The 25,486-nt window shown below is 41.5% G+C and overlaps 2 protein-coding genes across 5 annotated transcripts in view; both read left to right on the top strand.

Annotated features, from left to right (window-relative positions):
- Positions 1-12,658, top strand: part of plekhg2 (pleckstrin homology domain containing, family G (with RhoGef domain) member 2) — a 67,029-nt gene extending 54,371 nt beyond the window's left edge. The window contains exons 12-21 of the mRNA XM_084020449.1: positions 214-247; positions 462-560; positions 1,177-1,278; positions 1,606-1,644; positions 2,725-2,903; positions 3,261-3,392; positions 3,972-5,928; positions 6,162-6,672; positions 7,707-8,504; positions 8,901-12,658. Coding sequence (XP_083876575.1) covers positions 214-247; positions 462-560; positions 1,177-1,278; positions 1,606-1,644; positions 2,725-2,903; positions 3,261-3,392; positions 3,972-5,928; positions 6,162-6,672; positions 7,707-8,504; positions 8,901-11,457 — 6,408 coding nt within the window. The 3' untranslated portion in view covers positions 11,458-12,658. The remainder of the gene's footprint in view (positions 1-213; positions 248-461; positions 561-1,176; positions 1,279-1,605; positions 1,645-2,724; positions 2,904-3,260; positions 3,393-3,971; positions 5,929-6,161; positions 6,673-7,706; positions 8,505-8,900) is intronic.
- Positions 12,659-16,737: 4,079 nt separating this feature from the next.
- il15l (interleukin 15, like) lies at positions 16,738-24,268 on the top strand. Of its 4 annotated transcripts, none has more exons than XM_084019825.1 (5): positions 16,738-16,934; positions 17,012-17,406; positions 20,672-20,719; positions 21,183-21,326; positions 22,982-24,268. In XM_084019825.1, exons 2-5 carry the CDS (start codon positions 17,263-17,265, stop codon positions 23,117-23,119), a joined length of 474 nt encoding a protein of 157 aa, XP_083875951.1. In that variant the 5' UTR covers positions 16,738-16,934; positions 17,012-17,262; the 3' UTR covers positions 23,120-24,268. The 4 variants fall into 4 exon arrangements, with proteins under 4 accessions (XP_083875951.1, XP_083875952.1, XP_083875953.1 ...); XM_084019826.1 differs by having other exon boundaries at positions 16,738-16,911; XM_084019824.1 differs by having other exon boundaries at positions 16,741-16,899; positions 16,952-17,406.
- The last annotated feature ends 1,218 nt before the right edge of the window (positions 24,269-25,486 follow it).

Raw genomic sequence — 25,486 nt, forward strand, 5'->3', positions numbered from 1 at the left:
GAGTTATATATTGTTAGTTAAAGTTTTCCTCTGTCAACAAAAATGTGACATAAAGTTCCCAGACAGTCTGTGAAGCAGCAGCCATCTTCTTATCCCCCTTATGAAGCGAGACGTTTATCTTCTGTCTCTTATCAAGTCCTCCTTGAGTTTAGCTTATGTTATGAATATTGTCTGGATCAGTGTCTCACTGAGATGTTTTAACATTCTTTCCAGGCGAGGCAGGTCCTGGGAGACAACTTCTGTCAATGTGAGTTCACACGCACACACACACACACACACACACACACACACACACACACACACACACACACACACACACACACACACACACACACTTATTACATTCCTGCCAGCGTTTCATCAGATAGATTGTTCTTCACCATGAATGCATAAATACACAAACAGACTCTGAATAGGTGGTTCTAACATGAGCAGGCGGGCTGACATCACCTGTATTTCAGCTCCTCACTTCGACCAGGACAACCTGAAGAAGTCCTCCGCATCACCACGATCGGACGATATCCACGGCTATCACAGAGGCAGACGTCAGTCAGGTCAGGGTTAGTTTTTCTTTTACTTCCTGCTGCAGATTAAAAAAAAATTGATTTTTATTCTACCTCCAAGTGATAATGTGGATTAATTTGCTGAAAATAGTCCCCAACAAAAGCAAGCATTCCTCCTGTTTGCTCCTGTGGAGCAATAAACATATTTTATCAAATAAATAAACAAATCAAAGTACTTTGTGGGCGTTTGTGTTTACATACTCTTCCATCTGTCCTGTCTATATCTGTCTATTTTTCCTTCAGATGGTATAAAGTGCTACGTTAGTGACTACACTAATAATTTGCAATGAATTATGGGTAACTTGGAGTCGAGTATACAGAGTATAATAATTCTCACTACATAGTTTGACCACACTTTAAAATGGTCCAAAAGGAAAAATGACAACGGCCAAAAACCAAGATGGCAACCACCAAAAACCAACATGGTGATGGTGACGGCCAACATGGTGACGCCCAAAAAGCAACATGGCATCAAAACCATTCTCAAACAAACAAATGGGTTACGTTACGGTGACGACGTCCGCTAGTCTGTGACTAGAACCAGAGACTCAGCTCTTTCCAGTTAAACAGCAGGTTTTTTTAAACTAACTCTTCACTCTGTTTGTCTCTCCAGAGCCTCCAGAGCTGCAAATGTACACGCCTGAGAAGTCCAGGAAGAGTCTGCCACTGCTGCTGGACGGAAACCTGCCATACAGACGCTCCAGGAGACAGTCAGGTAGACAGAGGGGGTTCATTTAAAGAGTCCACATTATCTACTACATTGGACAAGACCTCAGTTTTTATTATTTTGATGCCTAGATGTTTAGCTGATGATACAAAGTCGTGAGATTATGAATATTTTACTTCCTGTGACTGAAGGAAACCAGATCACGTACGACAAATAAAAGTTTGACACTCGTGGCATGACGCAGCATTAATGTCACTTCTTAATGTGCTTCACGACTTATCAATAACATTTATCACTGCCTAAGGGTGGCTTGATGTTATAAACTGCCACATTGTTGAGCCAGCAGGTTATATAAAGTCTTTGTTTCTTTTCCAGCTCCGGCCAAAGACATTGAAGCAGCGTTTCATCCCAACGGTGAGATTCCTAAAACGAATGTTTCAGGTTTAAATAACAAACGCTAGTTGTTTATTAAACAAAATCGTTGGTGTCAATGTGCAGAAATTGTATTGAAAGTATTCACCACATCAGGGCTATCATTGACTTTGCAAAACATTTTATGTTATATTTCTTCTTCTGCTGAAAAAATAAACTGACAGCCTGATGATGAAAAAGGGACTTGATTGTAATAGTTAGACTCATTTATTTTACGCAGTAAATGTGAAGTTTACCCCACGTGTAAATGTAAAGAAAAAGATAGTATTAAATTTAATGTGTTGGGAATGTTACAGGAAATGATAGCCTGTCAGCTGTGTAGTTTATGGACTTGTTGATTTATTTTTCAATATTCCTGGCAGTGTGACCGCAGGGTTTGATAGTTTGGCGTAGCCTGTTGAAACAAGAAATCAGAGACATTATATTAACACTGGCTTACAGTTGTTGCGTGCGATTTAAGTGGCTGTTAAACTATGTGAAATATTGATGTCATGTTCTTCTCCTTCAACTTCTTCCTCTCTTCATCCGGGGAATCCTTCAGCTTTGAAGGTAAGAGAGTTTCATATCAACCCTGTCTCCGACAAAATGATGTTTCCATTCAACTAAACTTAATTTATGTTTTAAGCTAAATGTTTTTTCTCCCAGATCACAACCACAAATACAATCAATATGTACTTAAAATAATATTTCAAATTCTATTGTCAAACACAGACTATAGTGTCTTGGTTCTCACAATCAACTCATCACTAACTTTCAATATGAATAACCTAAACTTGAATATAATTGTTTAAGTAAATAGTGTCTTTCAGCAGAAAAAATATGATTTTCTGTATCTTTTACACCAAGAACCGATTGTATAATCAAATTGTGAATACAAGAAGTTGTGAAAATTATTTTCAATAAGTGATAATAGAAATAGTTAAGCATGTGATGTAATTTTTATTTTGACTCCCAAGTCCCAATGTGGGTTTTGTTCAAATGTAATGATGCCGTTAAAAAAGGAAAACTGGAAGTATACATCATATGTTTATAATGACGTAAACATCCGGAAGGTGAAATGCTGACCGTGTGGTTTGATGGTGTTTTTGCAGCAGGCGGGCAGTGATGGCGAGCTCTGCCAGGCAGACAGTCTGTGCTCAGCCGGCAGCAGCAGCACGCTGGCATCCTCCGTCATCGAGGTGGAGACCGAGAGGAACGAATCACACCTGACGACACAGCTAAGACCGAACCAAGAGGAAGAGGTATTTTACCATGCCAGGGATAGAGTTTCATTTAGTTTGGGTTATTATAGGATCCCTGTTAGCTGTGCCCTAAAGCACAGCTAGTCTTCCTGGAGTCCAGATTTATGATTCAACACAGTTTCCCGCAAAATAAATGCTAATTCCCATATGCAAAGTGCCCTACAAATGTGATGTGACAAAGTATTCCCTTATTTGCTATTTAAATATTGAGTTTTGTGTAAATGTTGTCAATAAGTTCCAAGACTGCATTGTACATTTATTTGACTTAATCAACTTACATAATATATAAAAACCCTCATGCTTGTAATAATCTTACCCTATTGTAAAATGTATCCTTTTCTATTCTGTTTGAATGAGGAGTTCGAGGAGGAAGAGGAGTTGACCGCCCTCAGCCCTCCTCCCACCCTATCCATCACCGAAGAGATCCTGGAGTTCATCAACCAGAGTAGAGCCAGGGAGGGACTCACCGCCATCCACACTGACACAACGGTTAGAATACACTATACATGTATTTCAACCAGTTTATAAGAGGACTCATTTTGCCACCTGATTGACCAATACTCTAAATCAGACTTAATGTACTGGAATCAATTGTACTGTATGTATTCCACAGTGATCTGCTGAACAAAATTTCTTTAGCAGTCAGCAACAAACTGTTTTAAGTCTGGCTAATAGCAATTAGAGGCTGTCTTCTACAACAGTCTCACCGCAGTTTGAGAAACAATAAATAAATCTAGTGATTCATGTAAATATGTAAAAAAAAAGTACAAAGATAAAGCTAATGTATTTGGAAGTGCCGTTCGTGCCTGCTAAAACGATTAGGATTCATCCACTTAGGCAAACAAACTTAACAAACTGGCCATTACTGGACAGACCAACAGATCAACCAACACAAAAATAATTTTTACTGCATTCTGGTGATTCCTTGAAGCTGTGCCACACTGGAATAATAAAGCAATAATACATTTTACATGTTTATAATATTTTGGATGTATACTACTACTACTTCCATTTTTATTGGAGTTCACGGTCATTTTTTAAAATGCTGTTGTCTTACTGTTCTTCCAGGAGCACATTCCGGATGAACCAGAAGAAAGTAAGCCTCCTTCCAACCAGTCCAACTTCACCTGCCCACTGCCCCCAATGGCTTGCCCCTCAACTCCAGAACAAACACCCATAATGCAACAGGAGCAGGAAAAAGCAGAGATGGAGAACGGCAGCATCCTCCAAAGTCAGACTGGAGGCTCTGGAGAGGAAAACGGACTTGAAAATGAGAGGATTGCAACTGAAATTTCAGACGCAACAAGTGAAGTGATGAAGGCAGTGGAGGGGCCTGGAGAGACAGAAGGAGAAGCGTTGAAGATGGATGAAGAAGAGAGCATCATCCCTGCAACAACATCAGAACTTCAACCTTCCATATCAGCAGAGGAAGAACAAGAGAACAGCAGCTGTTGTCTTTCACAGAGGAAAGAGGTGGACACTGATACCACCACTTTCTCTCCAAATCCAGATCTTCCTCATGACCCCATCCAGAGATGCCAGCAACCAACAAGAGGCTCCCACCTCACTAAGCGTGACAAGAAGATCATTGAAAAGATCAGGAGTTACTACGAGGCAGCAGCCGAGGCCGAAGAGGACAGAGCAGAGGAAGAAGATGAACAGGGAGAAGGAGTGGTGCCAAGAAGGAGAAACAGTTTCTCACAAATCCCGTCTGGTTTGGTGAAGGAGTCGGTATCACGCTTTGATGTGAGTGGACACCAGGAGGAGTCAGAGAGTGGACAATCCACATATGAAAAAACTGAACCAATCGATGGAGGGACTGCTAGAGAGATGGATGGGTCCTCAAATGGTGCAATCTCTTTCCCTGCTCCACTCTCAACAGATACAGAGTATGTTGAACAAGCAGATAAACCAATCACCTCCATGGATTTTGATGGAGAGGACCCAATATCTAACATGCTTCAAGACAAGGAGACCCCAAACCAAGTTGGTTGGAATTTACAGTTGAGCCCAAACAAGTCTGTTGGAGAAGAGGCAGAGATACAGGACAACAAAATAAAAGTCTGCAAAGGACCATTGGAGGAAGGAATGGAGGACCAGAAAGAGGGGTTGACAAGTGTGGCTACTGAGGAAGAAATTAGAACATCTATTACTGAACAGTACAAGTGCAGAAAAGAAACAATCAAAGCCAATGCTGGAAACCAATCGGTAAGGAATGGGCACGAACCCAACCCAGCCATCCCAGCAGAACCAAATGGAAGCCACAAAGTGCAGCTGCCACCTCTGCCACCCGCAGAACAATGTAAAAAAACTGAGACCAAAACTGAGTCTATTTGGACTGGAAACAAACACAGAGACCTAGCCGGGACTCGCTGTAACCTTGAAGGTCTTCCCAGTCAGATAAAAGTGGGTCGATGGTCCCGCCACTCCAGGATTGTCACCGCTAACCGTGTCTTGTTTGAGGGCATGGGATCAGACGTAGCCAGTATTGGGTTATTTGAGGCCAGCCCTGTGGCTGACCCCATGCTGATGGAAAACTCAGAGCGTATTTTGAGCAAGGTCCAAACATTGGCCCGGATGTACAGTGCCAAAGCCAGCACCATGAAGGTCCCACTGCATCAGAAACGGGCTAGCGCTGTATTGAACCAATCATGGTGCTTGAATAGACTGTCTGGACACCCAACTCAGAACCAAACTGACAGCCAGTCAAAGGTTCAGACTGAAACACAGACCCCAATGAAGTACCGGCAGCAAACACAATACCAAGTGGAAGTCACTCAATCAGATAATCAATTGGAGACCATATATGGAACCAAAACTATCTCAGAGAACAAAGTTCAGAGCCAGACCACAACACAAACTAGACAGCAGTCACAGATCTTAACTAAAAGCCAGATCTGGAGTCAGACACATTACCAAAGCCATAACCAGACCAAGAATTACAGCCAGCACCAGCCCATGAGCCGGGAGGACCAAACGATCGAGGAGGAAAGGATTATAAAGAGAGCAGAGAGCCTGACAAATGGTACGTTGATATTTTAAAAATGTATCTTAAAACCAAAGATTCAATGACTTGGGTTTTATTGTAGATGAACTAGTTTGGGCCTCAAGGAATTTCACGCTGGAACAAAGTGTTGGACCATCAGAGTGGCCAATATTGCCATCTTTAGAGCCATGCTGCTAAAAGGCAAAAACTATTAATTTATGGTCAATTATCATTCATTACTCACAGGTTTGTTCTCTGTCGTTCCCTTCTAGATTTCCAGGAGACAATGAAAGCAACCTGCGAGCCTCTGCTGTTTAGTCATGGGTTTATCAAAGAACTGACCCCAGCCTGTCCTCATGAGACCAATGGATGTACCCTCTCCAGGCCCAGGGACTTTATCTCTGCCTTGACCAAAGAAGGAGACTCCAGTGTGCGCTGTCAGTCAGGTGACAACTCCCAGACATCCCCCACACTTGGGGAAAATCCACCCACTTTGCTGAGTGACCAGTTATCCAGTCAGGACCAGGCAAAGAGCTACAACCCTGGGTACACCTCCACTGATGCTTCTACAGCATCCAAGCATCACCTCAGAACACAACCTGAAGATCAGAGTTCCAGTTTGTGCTACTCTGCCAGTAGCAGCCCCTTGGCGTCAACCATGAACTTGGATTGTAGGGTCACCGAGTTCAGGGACTATTTCTCTACCTCTTCCAAAGGGAGAGGTGAAGTCCTGAATAAAAACACAGTCTACTCATATACTGAAGAGAGAGTGAAAAGAGAGAGGTGAGTGGATAACATTTACAGAATTACTGTACAATACTTAATTTACAGGGCTGTAAATGATCAAACATCAAGATGAGCCCAAGTAGTGGTGTCTGTTGTTGGCAAGTGTAAATAATGCACGTATGCAAATAAAGAGTAGGACTGGAAATGCTGTGACCTACCTCCTACACTACAGTGACCTGTATTTAATACTGATGAACAGGTGAAGCTGTGGAGGGCTGAATGGTGGCGATTCCTGTTTACATTTATTACATCCAGGAGCCCCCATGTATTTTGCTACATTCTTGTCTCAATTTTGGGGGTTTCTTTCATGTTTATTATTGGACTCATTAGGGCGTATGACAGAATACACCATCAACAATTGGACAATGTTTCCCTGTCATATTTAAATGTTAGCTGTAATCTGCCCAGATACATTTTTTCATTGCTGCTGGAATGTACTACTCTTTAAAGTCCAATTGCATGGAAGTCTATAAGGAAATGACCCTACTTCTCAATTTAATTATCTCAGTAAACATTGTAAATATAAGTTCATGATCTCAACCACTAGAGTCTTTCATCAATTTAGAGTTACATGTACGTATATGTTTTAGGGTGTCCACTTTTTGCAAAAATTCCAATATGGCAATGGTCAATATCCAAGAAAAAAATGAGCCAAACACAAGGCTTCAAAATGAATGTCCATTTCTTACCAGTCAATGCTGTATATCTAAGTAATCATGAGGGTCAATTTGGTTGAATACAATCGAATTCTTTACAACTTTCTAGCATTTGAATCTTTAATGAAGTGGTATAATTGGCACGAGAAACCCCAACTCTGTGTTAGAAAATGTCAACAAGACCAAATGTCAGGTTTCCTGTTCTCAGAGTTTTATGGAACCGAATCAATCAGCAACACTACTAAATAGTAGTAGGCTAGTAACCCATTTTCATTGTTTTTCAGCTGAAAAAGTTGTATTGGGGTTTAGTTACCCATTATATACCATTGTAGATTTAATTCTGTTCTGTTTCATAATCCTCCTGGTTGTCTGCAGGTTGGAGCTGAGTGATGGATGCTCAGTCAGAGAAGACTCAACATCTGTAAACACAAACCAGCCAGTATGCTCCGAGCCAAATCTCTCTACTCACGGCATGCCAAAGTGGGACTTTTCCAAAAATGGATATGAGCATAACAAGTGTGATATAACAGCTGCCCAAGAAGATAAACAGTGGCCAGAATACAACATTTCCACAGGACTTGCTGGCAAAGATATGTTAACCAAAGACGTGCAGAGTGTTAATGCAGGGCCTGACTACTTGGTTTGCACAGGACCTGAGCTGGTACTAATGGTAGCCTCGAGACAGAATCAGGCTCCAATGGAGTACAACAGATCCACGATGCCTCACCCAGGACTGGCTGCAGAGCTATCCCAGAAGGAAACACTTAACCTTGTGGACGGAGGTGCCGATACACCGGGGATCACTGAAGGGCCAAAGCAGATTAAATTAAATGAGACAACCCGTGATCCTTCATCACAAACCGGGATGCTTCTACAAGGTTCAGCAGTGGTCTTTCCAGGAAAGACACCTTATTTCGGATCCTCAGGAGAACTTACTGCTCCTCCACACCTGAGTCAGCCTTTGCACATGACGTTTGACCCCTCACAGGCTTCTAGTCTCACTGAAACCCCAGAGGGTCACAGAGGAAGAGCACCAAGTCCATGGTCAGAATCGAATCTTACCCGACCACGCCCTTCATCTGTGCCGTCTATAGACTGTCTACCAACATTCACCAGCCAGAGGCCGCAGGACCTGCCCACTACAATGGGAAAACGGGCTCTGTCTAACACCAGGTATGTCTGTGGTAGATTAAATCACAATGTTTGGAAAAATAACAAATTGCAACTACCAACCTCTTAACAGATGTTTACTATTGGAGGTACGATTTGCAGAAGCTCCTCAGTCAACATAAACCTGATCCTGTGCATAACTGCATAATTCTCCCTCAACCCTTTCCTGACCAAAGATTAACCCTTGACATGTTTAAAAACCATTTAATCCGAATGTGGTTTGATAGGTTTTGTAATGAAAACAAACCTCTACTGGTGAAATTGGGTAAAAATGGGTCCAAGGGCTCTTCTGATTAATTATACAGGTATGTCATGATAGATTTTTATTAGTAGGGAATATGCCTCCAGCAAAAATACCTACCTTCTAATTCTGTTTGTTAATCTGTGTTTCTTTGTCAGTTACAGGGAACCAATCACACAATCCCCCATCAGCCTCACTACAGGCAGCCACCCGTCCTCCAGATCCTCCTTAGAGACACCCAAACTGGTGGAGAGACCTTACCCAGGCAATGCCACTCCTGGCCTGGACACAGATCTCACCACAGCCCCCTCAGCCTTCAGACCCAGCCTCAGGCACCGGTCCCCTTCCCCTGTTAGAGCTTTCCCTTCCTCAGTTAGAGTGCCTCCTTGCTCCTCACCATTCAGGGTTGTTCCAGTATCTTCTCCCACTCCTGATTCTGCTGAAGATACCTCCCTGAACACTGTCTCCAGGGCTCTCCCCTGTTTGTCTCCTACTCCCCCTTCTGGGAGGGGTTTCTCGATGCGAGCTCCCCCTGCCTCCTCTCCTACACCCTCCTCAGCTTTCACTCCCTCTTCCTCTTCTTCCGGGAGGTCTTCATCCGCAAGAGCAGGTCCTCCTTTCTCCCCTACACCATCTTCTTCTCTCTGCTCTCCACCATGCTCCTCTCCCATTGCTTCTTCCTCTGCATTCACCAGATCCTTAGCTGCCTCCTGTATTAGCCAGTCCATTAGTCAGAGTATGGCAAAAAAGAACAATATCCTGCAACAAGCACCACCCATAAACATGGTAAATCAAAGCCCCTCATCCATGTCTTCCTTACCATCCTCTTATCCACGACGCCACTCCCCTTTACCTAAACTCCCTCCTGGTCACCAGAGCCCCAGTACACCTGTGCATGCCCAGCTAGGGTGCACTAAAGATGGGTACCAACATCCGAGAGGTCCAGTGTCCTCTCTCTGGTCATCTTGCCCTTCTCCGTCTCTCATGCAGTCAACTCCTCCTTGTCTTTCCCAATGCACCCCTTCCCCCTCTATGACCCATCACCAGCCTTCTGCTCCTTCCCCTCGTCCCTCATTCCTTCACTCCAAGACAGACTTATCACAGAATGTAAACAACAACAACAACATTAGCTTAGCTGGCATAAACACAGCGATTAGCAATGTAAGTAACACCAACAACTTTAACAACAACAACTGTGCCAACAGTAGTGGAGTTTGGTCAGTAAGTCCACAGAAGGCACCTATAGCTAATGGTAGCACCAATGCCACAGCAATGCAACAAACCCCTGATCCTCTCTGGTCAGGGTCACACAATCGTGTAGCTCGGCCATTTTCTGTGTCCGAACCAAGCTCACGAGTTCAGTCACCATCTCCCTCTCCAACCCCTGCCTCATTTACTCGCCTTTGCTCCCCACCCCCCCAACATAATTACACCTCCCGCGTGGCGAACAAACCTCCCCACCCTCGGAGCACACGGGTAGGAAGTGCAAGTTCCCATAACTCACTAGGCCTCACTTTGGAGCTACCCAGGACCTCTTCAGCAAGTTCAGCATTTGGGTCTTCCTCATGTCTAAGCCCTCGGATCCTCTCTCCGCCTCCTATTGGTGTGTCAGTGGATGTTTGGACAAATACTGTTGCTGCACCTCAACCTAGAAACCCTAAATATATTCCTTCCACTCCCAATCCTTCCATTTCTTCCTCATTGGGCTCACCAACACTGGAAAATGCCTCTTTCCCCACTCCCTCTTCTTCTTTGGCCCCACTGCGTAATTCCAGATCCTCCTCCCCTTCTGCAGCCTGTCCTCCTGCAACCTGCCAAACCCTCTTTAGGTCTTACTCCTCCAACCTGGTGGACAGACCCCCTAGTCCAGCCCGAAGCAACAATAGTGGAGTACGCCGCTCTTGGGCAGAGAGCAGCCGTAGGTCGCTTGGTTTTAGCAGTAGTAGCCGAGGATCCTTTGAACAGCAGGAGTCCTGTCCAACCAGTCCCAGGAGTGGGTGGTCCTCGCTCGGCAACTCACCATCCTGCCTCAGCCCTCGAGCTGGGCTTCAATCTCCACTCTCACCTAGCAGGCTTACCCCAGGGAAGGGCACCCTTGGTGGGCAGCATTTCATCAGCGTGCCCTGGCCTGATGTACGAGAGCTTTCAAACAAATATAAAGGAACTGATAGCATCGATGCAAGTGCTACATCCACCATCATTACCTCCTCTCCTCCTCCTCTCTCCCCTCTCTCCTGCGCTCTCTCTCCTTTTCCATCAGACAGCCAGACAGAGTGGGGAGACTCAGAGATAGAAGAGGGTAATTGTCGTAGCCAGCTGATCTGTGCATACGTTGCCCGCCCCTCCTGTGAACAAAACCTCTCCTCTTCACGCATGACCTCCCCTCCACCTTCCCCATACCAGCACCCCAACTACCAATCCACAGCACCTTTTGTACCCTCAGACCCATCCCCCCCATCACCACTACCATTTGCCCATTCATCTCCTACCAAACAGGGGAACCAGAAGACCAGTTATGCCACCACGGTCAACCTCCAGATCGCTGGAAGTGGCCGAATAACCTCTTTCAGCACCGCCCAAGTTAGCCTGACCCAAACCCTGCAGGGTGGAGCCGGAGTTGGAGGAGCAGGACAGGGGCAGATGATGAGGAGAGTAAGCATCAATGGACTTTCACACCTTCCTTCCCCTTTATCTCCGAACCTCAACAGGCTATGAAAAAAAGATGGGAGTCTTGCTTTCATGGCCTTACAAGACAAGAAAAATCTAAAGAAAAGGTAATGAAAGAAAAAAGAGACGGGCCAAGAGCTATTCCCTGGGTTGTTGTTGACAATGAAACCCTGTAACTCCATGAGTTCACCATGTTGAAAATGATCTCTTTCAAATGGCAAAGCATTGGGTATTTTGATTTGGGGAGTAATGGGATATTATGAATGTCAACCCACACTGATTTCCGTGAAGGGATGCATTTGGGGTCAGATGTAATGCAGACTACACTTTGAGTCCTGGTAGCTTCTGGAAAAGCTTCATACCCTAGTATTGAACAGATGCCCTTTCAAGAATGGAAACTCTACCTGCACATGGCTCATATTTTTTAATCTGGACTAATGACTTTGAATGGATGCATATGGAATTGCATTAAGATCCATATGGCAGATTGAACCCTGCTGATGTTGCAATGCTATGCAACATCAGCTTCAATGTTCAGTTTTTGTGGATGTGATGGAAAAACTTTGAGGAACAATTCATGACATGCTTTTGTAAAAGACTGTTCATTTTTAGCATTTAATGAGCTGGAGTTTTTGCTAATCTTTGCAAACACAAAAGCGTTGAAGGTGTCTAACCAGTGCTGTATGCAATCACAGTCACTTAATGTATTACTGTTTTGATGTGTTTGTGTGTTGTTTTTATACTTTTCTTTTATATTCTGTTGAACAAACATCATGTCATGTCAGGCTATCTGATGCCAGTGCTTAAGGTTTGGTGATAAGTTTTTTTTAATAATCTTTATACTTTTAACCATTTTTATTATTCCTTTATTTTATTGTTTATTTATGAAGTTAGTCTTATTTTCTTTGGCACTTATTATCCTTAAAGTAATGTTGATATTTTGCACAGTGTCCTCAGCTCTTGGGTGCATGCATCAAGTGTGTGTGTGTGTGTGTGTGTGTGTGTGTGTGTGTGTGTGTGTGTGTGTGTGTGTGTGTGTGTGTGTGTGTGTGTGTGTGTGTGTGTGAGTGTCTGAAAAATGACGCGTCTGGTAAATTCTCCTTTTAACTTCAGACCAGGCCAATATCTGTGTGTTTTTAACGCTGTGTTTGTTCCCATATTAATGTACTCAGTTGGTTCATTGACTGTTTACTCTCTACTGTTGGCAGTGCCCTTCAGAAACCTTGTATCTTGAGCTTCACTGCTTGGTTTTCAAAAGTAAAAACAGAAAGTAAATTAGGCGGAAAATCATCCCTGAACTCTGCACAGGATGAAAGGTTTTATGACTAATGCAAGTTCATAGTGCGCAATGTTTGTTGTGTAAGAAGGATATACACTCACTCAGGTGGTTGCAATGTGCACTTTTCCACTGATGGAAAATTTGAGAGAAATAGGGAGAGAAATATTGAACAAAAAATTAAACTAGTGTTGAAGATTGAAATGGTATTCACCACATTTTTGAATGTGGATTGTTTGAAGTCAGATTTTCCTTTCAAATTCCTAAATTCAATATTAACTTTCTTTAAATGAACACAGAAAATAATATTAGTGCAAAACTTGAGGCCGTGAAGATCTAGATTTGTGGTTTCTGCAGAGCAATGGTGATAAAATGGAGAGAAGATAATATTTTTTATGAACTGGTGAAAAGGGAAATATTAACTAAATTTCATTTCATTCGGTAACCCTCAAAGTCAGTGAGATATATGGAAAATAAAAGTATGTGGTGCAAAATCCAAACCATGTCTGCATTTTTTTTTCTGCTTTTCGGTTTTTTTCTGTCTGCTTTTTTTTCTGTTGACTCTGTTGACTTTGTTGTTTCACTCATGACTTTGATTTGTTCAGCTGCATGCCTCTACACATATAAAGACATATCAGGCTTCAGTGTTTGAATATCAGCAGGTGAATGAACTACTGTGTTCCATAATCTTATCAGTCAAGTCGTGTTCTGACAGTATTTGAACCTTGCCATATGTGTTCAGTTTTGGTTTTATTGCTGATCTGTACTCTGCAGCTGCTTCGCTGGCGCTCTCTCAAGGTAAGAGCTTTGAAATAAAATCCGGTTCATACAGCTGTAGTAAACAATTAAATACACCGGGCACCTCTTTTGAACTGTTTATTGACCAGCACGGAGAAATGCTCTTTGTGAACAGCCAATACTGCTCGTGCCACGATTGACCAAACTTAATCAAAAGTAGATTTACTAAAGGTGACTACACACCTGTAATTCTGATGTGGGCCTGAAGAGTCTTCAAGGATGACTGTGTCTCCAGTGTGTCCGTCTGACACGCAACACCCCTTGTTAAGAGATGCAGTTGATGTGCTGGCCTGTATAAATGAAACAGGAGTTACACCAACAGCTTCTCAAATATGTTATGGCAACAGGCAGTGCAAAAATGATGACAACAAATTCTCTCAATTTTAAAAATACATGGGTTACACAGAATATTTCACTTCCAGCGTAAATTGTGCTGTAACATAGCAGATGCAAATGCCATAATTGCTACATGTGCAAATTGAAAATTACAAATTGCAAAAAAAATCAATTCTATCCCCTTTCACATATTCCCTGTCCACTCACGTGCACCACTTCGACATTAACGTAGACAATGACCGGAGGGAAGGGAGTGGTGGTAGTGAAAACATATTTAATCATATAAATGAAATGATATTTTACGATTGTTTCACAACAATTAAAGGACCATACCAGTATTACTACATGTCATTATTCATCGACAACATCGACCACCTAGCTCACATAGACCTCTACCATGTTTACCAAAGTTGTGTTATTTTTGAGAAAGTTTGTTTGTCTACGTTTTGTCCATATGTTACAGAATGTACTGGGAAATTTGTCAATACTCGTTAAAACTTACCTCGTTGTTAAAATCCTCCTTGTAGCTCAAATTGGAGTTCAAAATTGAGTTCTTATAAGGAATTACTTTTCCAGGCGTAATGACATTCGACCCAAAAGCTGTCTTGGCTCTGTTGTGATTGACAGCTCAGAGGGCGGGACCAAAGAAGGTCAACGATTGGCTGAAAGTTACACTTCGGGCTTGTGTGAATAGGATCGTTGGAGATGAGCCATGCCTGCACTGAATCGATCGCCGGCGATCGTCACACAATGCATGCCGGTTAGTTTTGTGTCCGTCTTGATCCCGACTTGCTCTGACTTCATGAACACGTGGGCAACGATAATCTCATGAGATCAAGGCGGCCACAGTTTATGGAGCCAGGTGCCGCAGTTGCTCTCCACTGACTGCAAGACCCGGGGCATGATGGGAAATGCCTAGCTGTCACCTCATCTAAGAGCTGATTGGCTTTGTTTTGACAACCACGTTAAGTAGAAAATGCTAATTTCCTTAGATTCTAATATTTATCACTACAGTGTGGTTTATTAGTCTCATGTTGTGCAATTAAAGTTCAATCTGTTAACAAGCATAGGCCTACTGTATTTTGTGTGGTTGATGATGATGATAATATAGGTTATTTATATAGCTCTTATCAAAACAAGCAATTAGCCTACAGCTGCATTACGAGGCAGACATAAAAGTAGAAAAGATAGAACACAATGCCAGATACACACACACATGTATAACTGTCAATTATACAATAATACTATAATAATATGTATTTGCAATATGTTCTATGATACCACTACCTCTATACTACATACTTCTACCACCTCAACAGCAGATACACCACTATACTGTATATTATTTTTTTATACATACATTATGTTCATACATTACATATATTTGGTGTCATTATTTGACTTTACTTATGTGTCTAGGTCACATTGCTATGAGCCCTTTATCTATTCATGAGCACATCTTTCTTTCTTTCTTTCTTTCTTTCTTTCTTTCTTTCTTTCTTTCTTTCTTTCTTTCTTTCTTTCTTTCTTTCTTTCCCCAGCAATTACAAGTATTCTAATTCTGATTTTCACAGATATGTGATATGTGTTACAAACGTATAAACATGCCCGGGGTGGCCATCGGGAAGTTCGGGAGATTTCCCGGTGGGCCGGTCCACCTTTGAGGTTGGGGGGGGGGGGGCTTCCCTGGACTGGCCCGGCCTAGGACCGACCCGCCCCCCGCATTCCTTTCTTGAAATAACTGTGACCATTAAATTATCATTTCCTAAAGCATTCCAGCCCCAGCACTGCAGTCTGACTAAGGTACTACAATCTAAGGTAGTTCTCCCCTCCTTAATATTTGAGTTGGTTGGGTCCATGGTTCTTCTTTTTCTTCAGAGATAGCTGCGGTACAGATAACAGAAGCAATGCATGTTATGCAGTAGCTAAAATAACCCCATAATGAAATATTTTGTAGCCTCAGAGCAGCAGTGCAGCCTGTCTGATGCTGCTAGTTCCTTTTGACTCTCTCAACCACTCAGGTTGGTTTTGAGAGGAGCTTCTCAACCTTGACATTTGTGAAGAATAGGCTACGAAGCTCACTGTCACAGGAGCATTTGGCCTTCATGCTTGCATGCACTGAGAAAGAAATACTAATGTCCATAGAGAATGAAACAGTGATAAACAAAGTCGCAGGAACCAGTGCCCTGCTCAGATGACTTTTGATGCTGTAGATTTTTTTTCAAATTCCAGTATTTGTTAACTTATTTTCATTTTCATCTTATTTCATGTTTATGCTACATGGTTAAGTGACTTTTTTCCTGGTGCCAATATCCAATAGAAATAGTGAGAGGATAGAGTTTTGTGTCGCCTTTAGGCTATTTATGTATTACTTCCACCACTGAATAATAGTGGGGCCAAAAACTCCCGGGCTGAAAATAGGTCCCACTCCAGCCCTGCATATAAATGAATGCGTTCACCTACAGATGAAAACTTTGATGTAATTTTTTCTGACTCCCTGTCAATTATTCAAAGACTGATGGAAAGTGTCCGCAGCTTTTTGTTTCCGCCTCGTTCTTCCGCCGCCTGCTGTCGTCTACGTTCTAAGGCGCAGTTCATCTCAGCCTGAACTCATTTCAGGCTCTACTGACACGGCGAGTCGCGCCATACATTGATGAAACCAGACTTTATATTAGCACACACATACACCACTTTGGTAATCGCTCTGGGTACATTTCCATCAATAATAAAATGAATCCATTGGGTCTTCATATCCTCAGACATAGGGGGTGAAATAGACATCTGTGTATGTTTGTGCAGCCAACAAAAAACTCTCTAGTTAGTTCAGCTCCCTTGGTACCTTGGTATTTCTGAAACCCTGAGTCCAGCCATGGCCCCACCCTTGTGTAAACGCTGGGAGGAGTGAAAGAGTGAAAAGAGGAGTTGCAGACAGCAGAGTAACAGGAGAGGGAAGGGAGGCTGAGAGAAGTTCTCTGGTAGAATAACTGAGATCACAGTTTTTTCTCATGTAGCTTCATGCATTTTTTATTTTAGTTTATTGTGTGCTGTGGACCATCTGGTGGAAGGATTTACTGAAGGATGTAAATCAAGATGTAAATCTGGATTAAGTGTTTTGGTATATTCCTTTAAGAGCTCATCTGTCATCTTTTAAAGCCACAACCTTTCCCAACTACTCTGTTCTCTGACATCCAGCTGCAGTCTTGCTTGAGGGCACCCCAACAGTCGGCGGAGTCTGAAAAAGCTGTTTCTTCGACTAGTCTGGGATTCAAACTGGTGGATTACAGGAAGATTTGTTTGTTGTTCAGTGGAGCTTCTAACATGGACCTCTGTTCGCACAACATCTGATCAAACAGATTTGTACTTGGAGATTTGGGAATGTGGAGTGTGGAATGTGGCTGTTGTATTGTCCAACGAGGTTGTCGTGGTGATGTGATGATGGTGCCATGCCGAGAGTAAGGTTAGCTCTCGTGAGCGTCTGTCTGTGTCTCGTCTGTCTGCCTGATGCTTCACAGCAAAGAACTGCCATATCCTACTCCAGAGACATCATCAAAAAGGTCGATCTCCTCATCAGCAAGGTCTCCAACGTGGTACGAGCTTCTTTCTCAAACATCAGAAAATACACTTTTCACTTTCACAACATATTAATCAATACTTCATATCAAACCCCGCTCATATTATGTATTCAAGATGCAGCGTCAGACTTTAGTAGCAGCTGAGTCTATATGTTAACAAGAAATCAGTTCTCAAGTTGAAACTTGAGCTTCACAGTTGGCATGATGTTTTATCTTAAAAAAAATGCAGGAATGAGCTTCACATCCTGACGCTTGGTCGTGTGAAAGGAAAACTCTTCAGGTCCAATTCTATGGCTGGTTCAGAGGATTAATCACTGACAGTGGTAAAAGGAAGTCACAGCGTTGTCCTAAAATCCTTTCTGACGAGTGTGGGGCTAGCTTTTATACAGAGTGTACAGAGAAGATGGAGGAAGGTGTGATGAGTGGATTTGCATTGACTCAACACATGTCTGCTTCCGAGAGGAAGAGACTTCCTGAGAAGGCAAAGGTGTGGCTGCACTCGGGGCAGCTGGGCTACTACTGGCTAAAACAGATAATTAAAAAAAATACTAGACTATATTCAAATCATTCAAAAATTTTGCTGATATATATTGCTGGTGTGCACCTCATCAGTATTGTGTTGAATGCATGCAATGATAATTTGACACATAAGCACAACATTCAACCCCAATCACTGCACAGGTACCACCCTGGGATGCTAAAATATTGTCTAAAGCTGTAGGCGGGAGGCGAAGGCCAGGTTGAAGTCCAAATTATTAAAGTCCTTGTTGGTATACCGGAAGGAGGCACGAAGTGACAATTTGATTCAGATTCTAGGGTCTCAAATAGGGAACCAATTGCATAACCTGAGACAAGTGTACACTTGCGCAAAACGTGGACGGAATCGTGGAATCTGACAATGCACATGGAATCAACTGTAAAACGCGGAATTTCCGTGGAATTTGTCAAAATCTGGATACAAATTACCAACCGCCTCATCCAGCATCTCTGAAAAGTGAAACTTAAATAGCGGCGAGTGGATCGACAGATATGCTGATTTTAGACACGGTGAAAGTCGCGGGGGACTGCTAGAATGTTCCTTCAGTAAATTTTTTATTTTATTTTATTTTATTGTTTTAATTTATCACCTACATGATTAGACAACACGAAAAAACTGCTATAAAATTGGAAAACGCAGAATTTCGAAAAATTAAAATGGAAAACAGAATTTAGAAAAATTAAAACGGAAAACAGAATTCAGAAAAATTAAAATAGAAAGCACGGAATTTAGAGAAAATAAAACGGAAAACAGAATTTAGAAAAATTAACATGGAAAACAGAATTTAGAGGGTAAATTAGGCTAATTAATACAGACAAAACAACAAACTAGTTAAAGACAAACAATAACACTAAAAGGACAAAGTACTAACAGTATGTGAAACATGAAATAATAAAAATTGAAAAATAATTTATTTACAAAAAGACTTAAATAACAACAGGTAGGTTGGGGAAAATTCATTAAAACAGACAGACAAACAAACTAAGGGATAATGCTAAATAGCAAAGGAACAGTGAAGAAAAAAATAAAATAATCAAATGAATAAGATAGTACACTTAATGACGTGGTTAATCACAAACCAGCAGTCGTGAATCACGATGAACAAAAGGTTATTAGCTTAATGGATAAGGAATTAGAGCTGGAATGTCGTGTTTAATTGTAACATCCCGAACAACTACTCAATTCCAGCAATAATTTCTCACAGTAAGAAAACAACACACAACCAAACAAACAAAACAATCTTAACAAGACTTAGACATATTTAGGGCAGCAGCAGGCCTTAAATCACAACACAAATACACAACATTGATAAACAAGACGTTGCAATTAACTTATACAATACACAAACTGTCAAACCGTTTATACGCACATTCATTCCATGTAACAATCTTTTACAAAGAGAAACACTCAAATCCATAAGATCACAGAGAGTTCCACTATGCAAATGGGACTAACATAATTAGGGACAATATAGGATTTTGGTGTGGATCTCACAATAAGTTGATTGTGGTGAATTTCCAGTATCGGGATAATTGAATAAGTGAATATCGTCATGAGTGACATGAAAGAGATGTGAAATATTGAGCCAGGTTTTAAAAGATCCTGGAATGATCATTTAAAAAAGAAGCGACTCACACATTGTTTCTAGTTTTAATATGAATGTATCTTTCATTTGATGATGAATGATGGGGGACTTTATGATTTATGTTTGCTTGTGTTTTACTGGAAACGATATGCATCATGAGACAATGAACTATTTGAATATTTGTCTCTTCTCAAAATGTAAGTTGTGATTCCAGTAAAACTTGGTATTGAAACTCATCTATACAGGCCTTTCCTGCTACTACTTTAAAATAGAATGTTGTTTCTTTTAACTAGTTTCATCCTTCACCATGATTCTTGTTGTGTTTCTGTATGTCTTCAGTTAGTGATGATTTTTGTCCATGTATATTAAACGTTTTATTTGACCAGGGCTGAAAAGTATCGCACAACTCGGCCGTTCATGAAAACTGACAATATGCCGAGCTTGCATATTTAACAATTACTTTCATACATGAATGAAAAAAGGAGAGCAGAGTAACAGGAGGGAGGCAGGGGAAGCAGAGGGGTTTCCTGACTTTTAGTCCCTAATATGCTCCAAAAACACTGGAGCCTACATTTCCCCTAATGCAACTCAACTGGATCTTACATGAGATCCTCCCTGACATTTTACATGAATATCTATCTGAAGTTCATATGTAAAGGTTGTGGACTGTCTCTAACATTTCACTCAGCAGAACATATGGATGCAGCAGCAGTGATAACAACATCAGACAGAAGCAGGACACGTTTACATGACAACAGCTGCAATTGTTGAGTTGGAATTTAGTTTTATTTGTTTTTTTGAGTCAGCAAATTGCTTTTAGATTCCATTTTTTAGAATGAATGGCACTGGTAAGACTCCATGTTCTTAAAAACATCCAACTGTTTGAACATTCTCAGCTGTTCAGAGTCTAAAAAACACCACAATGTTTATAACTTGTTGAGAGTTCACTTGGTTTTACTGATTTTCCCTCTTGTACTCTGTTGTAAAGCTTTGAATGTACAATGTAAGACATGATGACACACACACACACACACACACACACACACATATATATATATATATATATATATATATATATATATATATATATATATATGTGTGTGTGTGTGTGTATATATTTAATGTGTTTAAGTAACATATAATTTGTCTTTCTGCAGAGAGGGCTGGACTGCAGACTGTACACGCCAACCAGGAAAGACTATAAGGTATGAACGGCTTCATACTGCTGGTCAAATTGAAAAAGAATGAATAAAAGTTAATAAAATAGGTTTCAAAATTAAATTGCATTCAATTAGATCAGATTAGATTTGAGGAAAAACTTTTATAAACCAATACAGTAGCTCACAGAGAGACACACAACTCATTAAACGCTTTATTTTAGAGACATATTCATCTGGTGTTTTTTTGCTATCACCGTCTCCAGCAAATAACATTTATGTTTGCAGTTAATTATTGATAAAAACAACAACAAAGACTATACAATTTGTATAACCTTCACACCCCACATCCAAACATGCAGCCTATACACGCTAATAATAGTACAGATGATTTTGGCCTGTTGTTTCTCTATGTTGTACCATTTCTTCTCATAATAATTTATCTCAATTTGCTTGTATTTGCAGTTTGCATTTTATCTCACACCTGTCACTCTTTCTCCTGTCTCTCCAGCAGAATTGCCCCGGCTCCACCCTGAAATGCTTTGCCGAGGAGATTAAAGTCCTCCTCGAAGAGTTGGAGGCCGCTGGTTTCCCTAAAATCTCCCGTTTACAGTTGAACTTGAAGATTGAAACCCTAGCAAAGCAGTTAAACTTAGTAGGTTGAGACTTCCATTTACCTTACTCTTTTGAAATAGTTTTCCTTTGTTTCCCTCTCCCTGCTGTTGCCTGGTGAGCGTGGCCACACTCCCTCTACTCAGCAACACCTGAAGAGACACACCAGGTAAAATATACACTCCACTCTAGCAGTTTGGCCACAATCTCCAGGCAACAGCAGGGAGAGGGAAACAAATCACAGGGGAGGAAACCATCTGCAAGGATTGCGGATCATTATATTTTCAAATAATATCCATCTTTTTGTGTTGTCCAGAAGCAGTCCTCTCAGGTAGGCTCAAATCAATATCTTAGCAAAAATATGGTGACCTGAACACAACCATCCAAATGTATCTATTATATTTAGCTGTGGTTTATATCTTAGTGAATAGCCCGTAGCTGGTACAGATATATTAGGGTCTTATTTTTCGACTAATTTGCCCATAACACCAGATAGATTGTTTTTATACATAGTTTTTATACACAGGCCAAAACGCAGTAGTATTGAACCTCAGAAAATGGGGAACAAAGGTGGCAAACGTGGCAAAGTATGTTAATGTGTGGATCCACTCAAAGTTTGAAATTTTTTTGTTTTGTTTTTCATTTTCATGTTTTATATCTGCTTTATATCATTGTCAGTTTAATCTCTTTGGATTTTCCACTGTTCGTCGGACAAAACGAGGCATTTGACCTCAGCTTGGGCTTCAGGAAAAAAAACTACACTGTAGTTGTAAATGTATTGGATATGTTGACTCATTGCTTGATGAGAACCAGATGAAGCAGATGCAGAGCCAACAAAGTACACCCTCACACTCTGGAGCAGTGTTTATGCTCTGTGAGGGCCTCTGTGAGGACCAATCTGGTTGTAGAAGTTGAGCAGGATGATGTTTTTTAGAGAGTGAGAATGAACACTGATGTATTGTCATGACAGCGGAAAAAGGACATGACATGGATGAGTTATATAAAAACTCCATACAGTTCTTATGACCTGGGATAGTAAATTGACAAACACCACATGTGTAATTCATGGCACAATTCAAAAGGGGGTAAAAAAAATGTGTCTTGCCGTCGTTTTTGCGACAGATGGACTGATTGCTGCTTGGTTAGATCACTGTCCCTCTATTTTAGTTACTTGGCACTTGCTTTTGACCACCATCTTGTAGTCATAGCACATGTGTTGATGCTGACTTTTTTTCAGAAAAGCATTTTTTTTTTTAATGGAATATTACGGGAATACAAGACTCACTGTGAATCCTGAAGCTCTGATCCATATTTTGCAGATACAACACACCCTCACCTGTCCATCATGTTATAACTTGCAAAAGCAGCATCTAAGACTATTAAGAACACATTATTGGTGGCAGATGAAACCTCAAAACATATCCAGAAGTAATAAATATTGTAATAGAAATAAAAGGTGGAGAGATTATATCTCCACACTGGCCTGGGAATGCCTCGGGATCCCCCAGTCAGAGTTGGCTGATGTGGCCCGGGAAAGGGACGTTTGGGGTCCCCTGCTTGAGCTGTTGCCCCCGCGACTCAACCCCGGATAAGTGGTTGACGATGATGATGATAAAACTAACTGTTCGAACTGCTCTTAAGGTCTTGTTTGTGTCACCCGATTTCCATTGACTAATAATGTATCTCTGTGTTTTCCAGACCGAGTCAGAGTGTCTTCAGTGTGAACTCCTCACAGAGGAAGGAGCAGAAAAGTTCCTCGAAGAACTTAAATCGACCATTAACGCGATCAACAGTAACACAAGCTCCAAATTAGGACTTTCAAAAGACACTTCATGACCTGTTTACCTTTTCATGAACTCTTCATGTCAACTGAAAGTGCTCCATGCATGACATCTGAGCCTCTCAGTGGTATTTAATTTATACCTTTGGAATTCACAAATCATAAGATGTTTTGTCAAGACTTGTGATAGGTAGCTTGCACAACAAAAGTAAATTCCAAACACACCCTCTGTGTCTCTTTATTGCCAGGGGAAACTAAACAGTGTAAGACGTGCTAGCTAGGTTTTTAAATGGTACGTTCTAGATGATGATGAGTGATACCTCTGTGGTTAGTTATCTCCATCCTGCATGTCTTTGGACTGTGGGAGGAAGCCGGAGAACCAGGAAGAACCGGAGCTAACACGGGGAGAACATACAAACTCAACACAGAAGGAACCCGAACCGGGACTCGACAATTATGCAGAGAATACAAGTAAATAACAAGAACAAGTAATGAGAAATGCAAGACGCCTTGACTACTGCAACTCTCTCCTGGCTGGACTCCCGGCCTCGGCGACTAAACCATTGCAGCGTATCCAGAACGCTGCAGCGCGCCTTGTCTTCAATCTACAAAAATTCTCCCATGTGACCTCCATGACCTCCACTGGCTCCCTGTTGCCGCATCCAATTCCAAGACGATGGCACTGGCCTTCAAGGCCATCAATGGACAATGGACAATGGACAAACACTGGTCAAACCACACGCCCCGAAGCGAGCACTTCGCTCCTCTACTTCAGCTGGCCGGCTGGTACCACCATTGCTGAAATAAAAGAGATGTCACTCAGCTAAGTCCAGACTCTTCTATGTTCTGGCGCCTCAGTGGTGGAACGAACTCCCGACCAATGTCAGGACGGCAGAGTCATTTGCCATCTTCCGAAAAAGGCTAAAAAAAAGGCTCAAGAACCCCCCCCCCCCAAAAAAGCACTTCTATGTTCTTACCTATAGCACTTTGATCATAGCACTGTTGTTCTTAAGGTATGTTTGCTGAACAGCTACTACTTTACTCAGACGAGGACCTAAAACTAGCTTTTACTTTATCGGCAATGATATGTTGTGGTTTCTTTCTTTTGACAAATGTACTTATTGTAAGTCGCTTTGGACAAATGTAAATGTAAATATGTACATCCGACAAATGCAGTGTAAATAAATGGAGCTATATAATCAGCATACATGCAAACTACTTCCTGTTATAGCATTATAGCATATTGCACAGTTACTGTTTGAATATATCTTGCTGAACTGATAATGTTGCTCCCCAGTGGATGTTACTCTTCTAAATGTGTGGATTCTTTCATTGTGTAAGTCATCACATGAACAATAGCTCATTCAATAGTCAAAATGTGTCAGACACATATGCATATCATTATGTACTATTGATTTGTTTGTAACGGCCACTAAATTGGCTAAACTAATTGGTGAAACTTGAACTTCACTAATGAATGAGGAGTTTCTTCAATCTTCATCAACCAATCGCACATTATCTCAAGTTAGCTGACATGTGCTATTCATGAGTACGGCTGTTACCAAACCTATTTATAGAGATCGACTAAAATAACCACAATGTCTGAACATGGAGCAACCTGGTCAGTAGAAGATGAACAGGGGCAACAGCCTGCTGGAGGAAGAGGAAGAAGAGGAAAGACCCTGATGATGTCGCCAGGGGAAAACAGTTGCTTTACGTGAATAAAAATACAATAACAGTTTCCATGGAAATGTAAGTGCAATCTGTAATACTGTTAAAATCAGCATCTAGATAGTAGTCAGTTTGATACACAATAACATTCAGTTCCCTGGACAAAAATAACATTCTAGTACAGTAATGAAAAAATGTTTTTATGAGACCGTTTTAAAGCACGAGTTAAATGTTTTGAGTGAGTTCTGACCTATTGCAGGTGAGCTTTGGTGTCGGACCATAGAGGCTATTTTGACAAATGCGCCTCAGGTTTTGAGAATGCTGCAGAAACGGGCCACAAAAACATATTTTCTAATAGTTAGAGAGACATCGAGGATGTTTGTTGGAACAGAAATTAAATACAAATTCCCAGCAGAGTTTTAATTAACTTAGAGGTTATTGGAATCGGTATGTGACTTACTTGCAGCTTAATGCAAGTCATTAATCATGCATGTTTGACTGCAGGATCATTAGCGTTCATTTGCATCACTCATGCTAAATGCTCTGGAGAGGACGCGGGGCTTGACTCTATGTAGACACCAACAAGGTTTCATCCGTCATGGCTGAAATAACCACGGTTGCACCCAGAGGTGCTCGGTGAATTTAACCGACCTGTGTTCACTGTGTTGTTTCTGGGCTCTCTTCCTCAATGATCGGTGTGAAGTTTGATTGATAAATGAATCCGCTGAGACAGGCTGGGTGGGATTGATAGA

This window comes from Eutrigla gurnardus (genome assembly GCF_963514095.1).
Source record: "Eutrigla gurnardus genome assembly, chromosome: 10".
Lineage (NCBI taxonomy): Eukaryota > Metazoa > Chordata > Actinopteri > Perciformes > Triglidae > Eutrigla > Eutrigla gurnardus.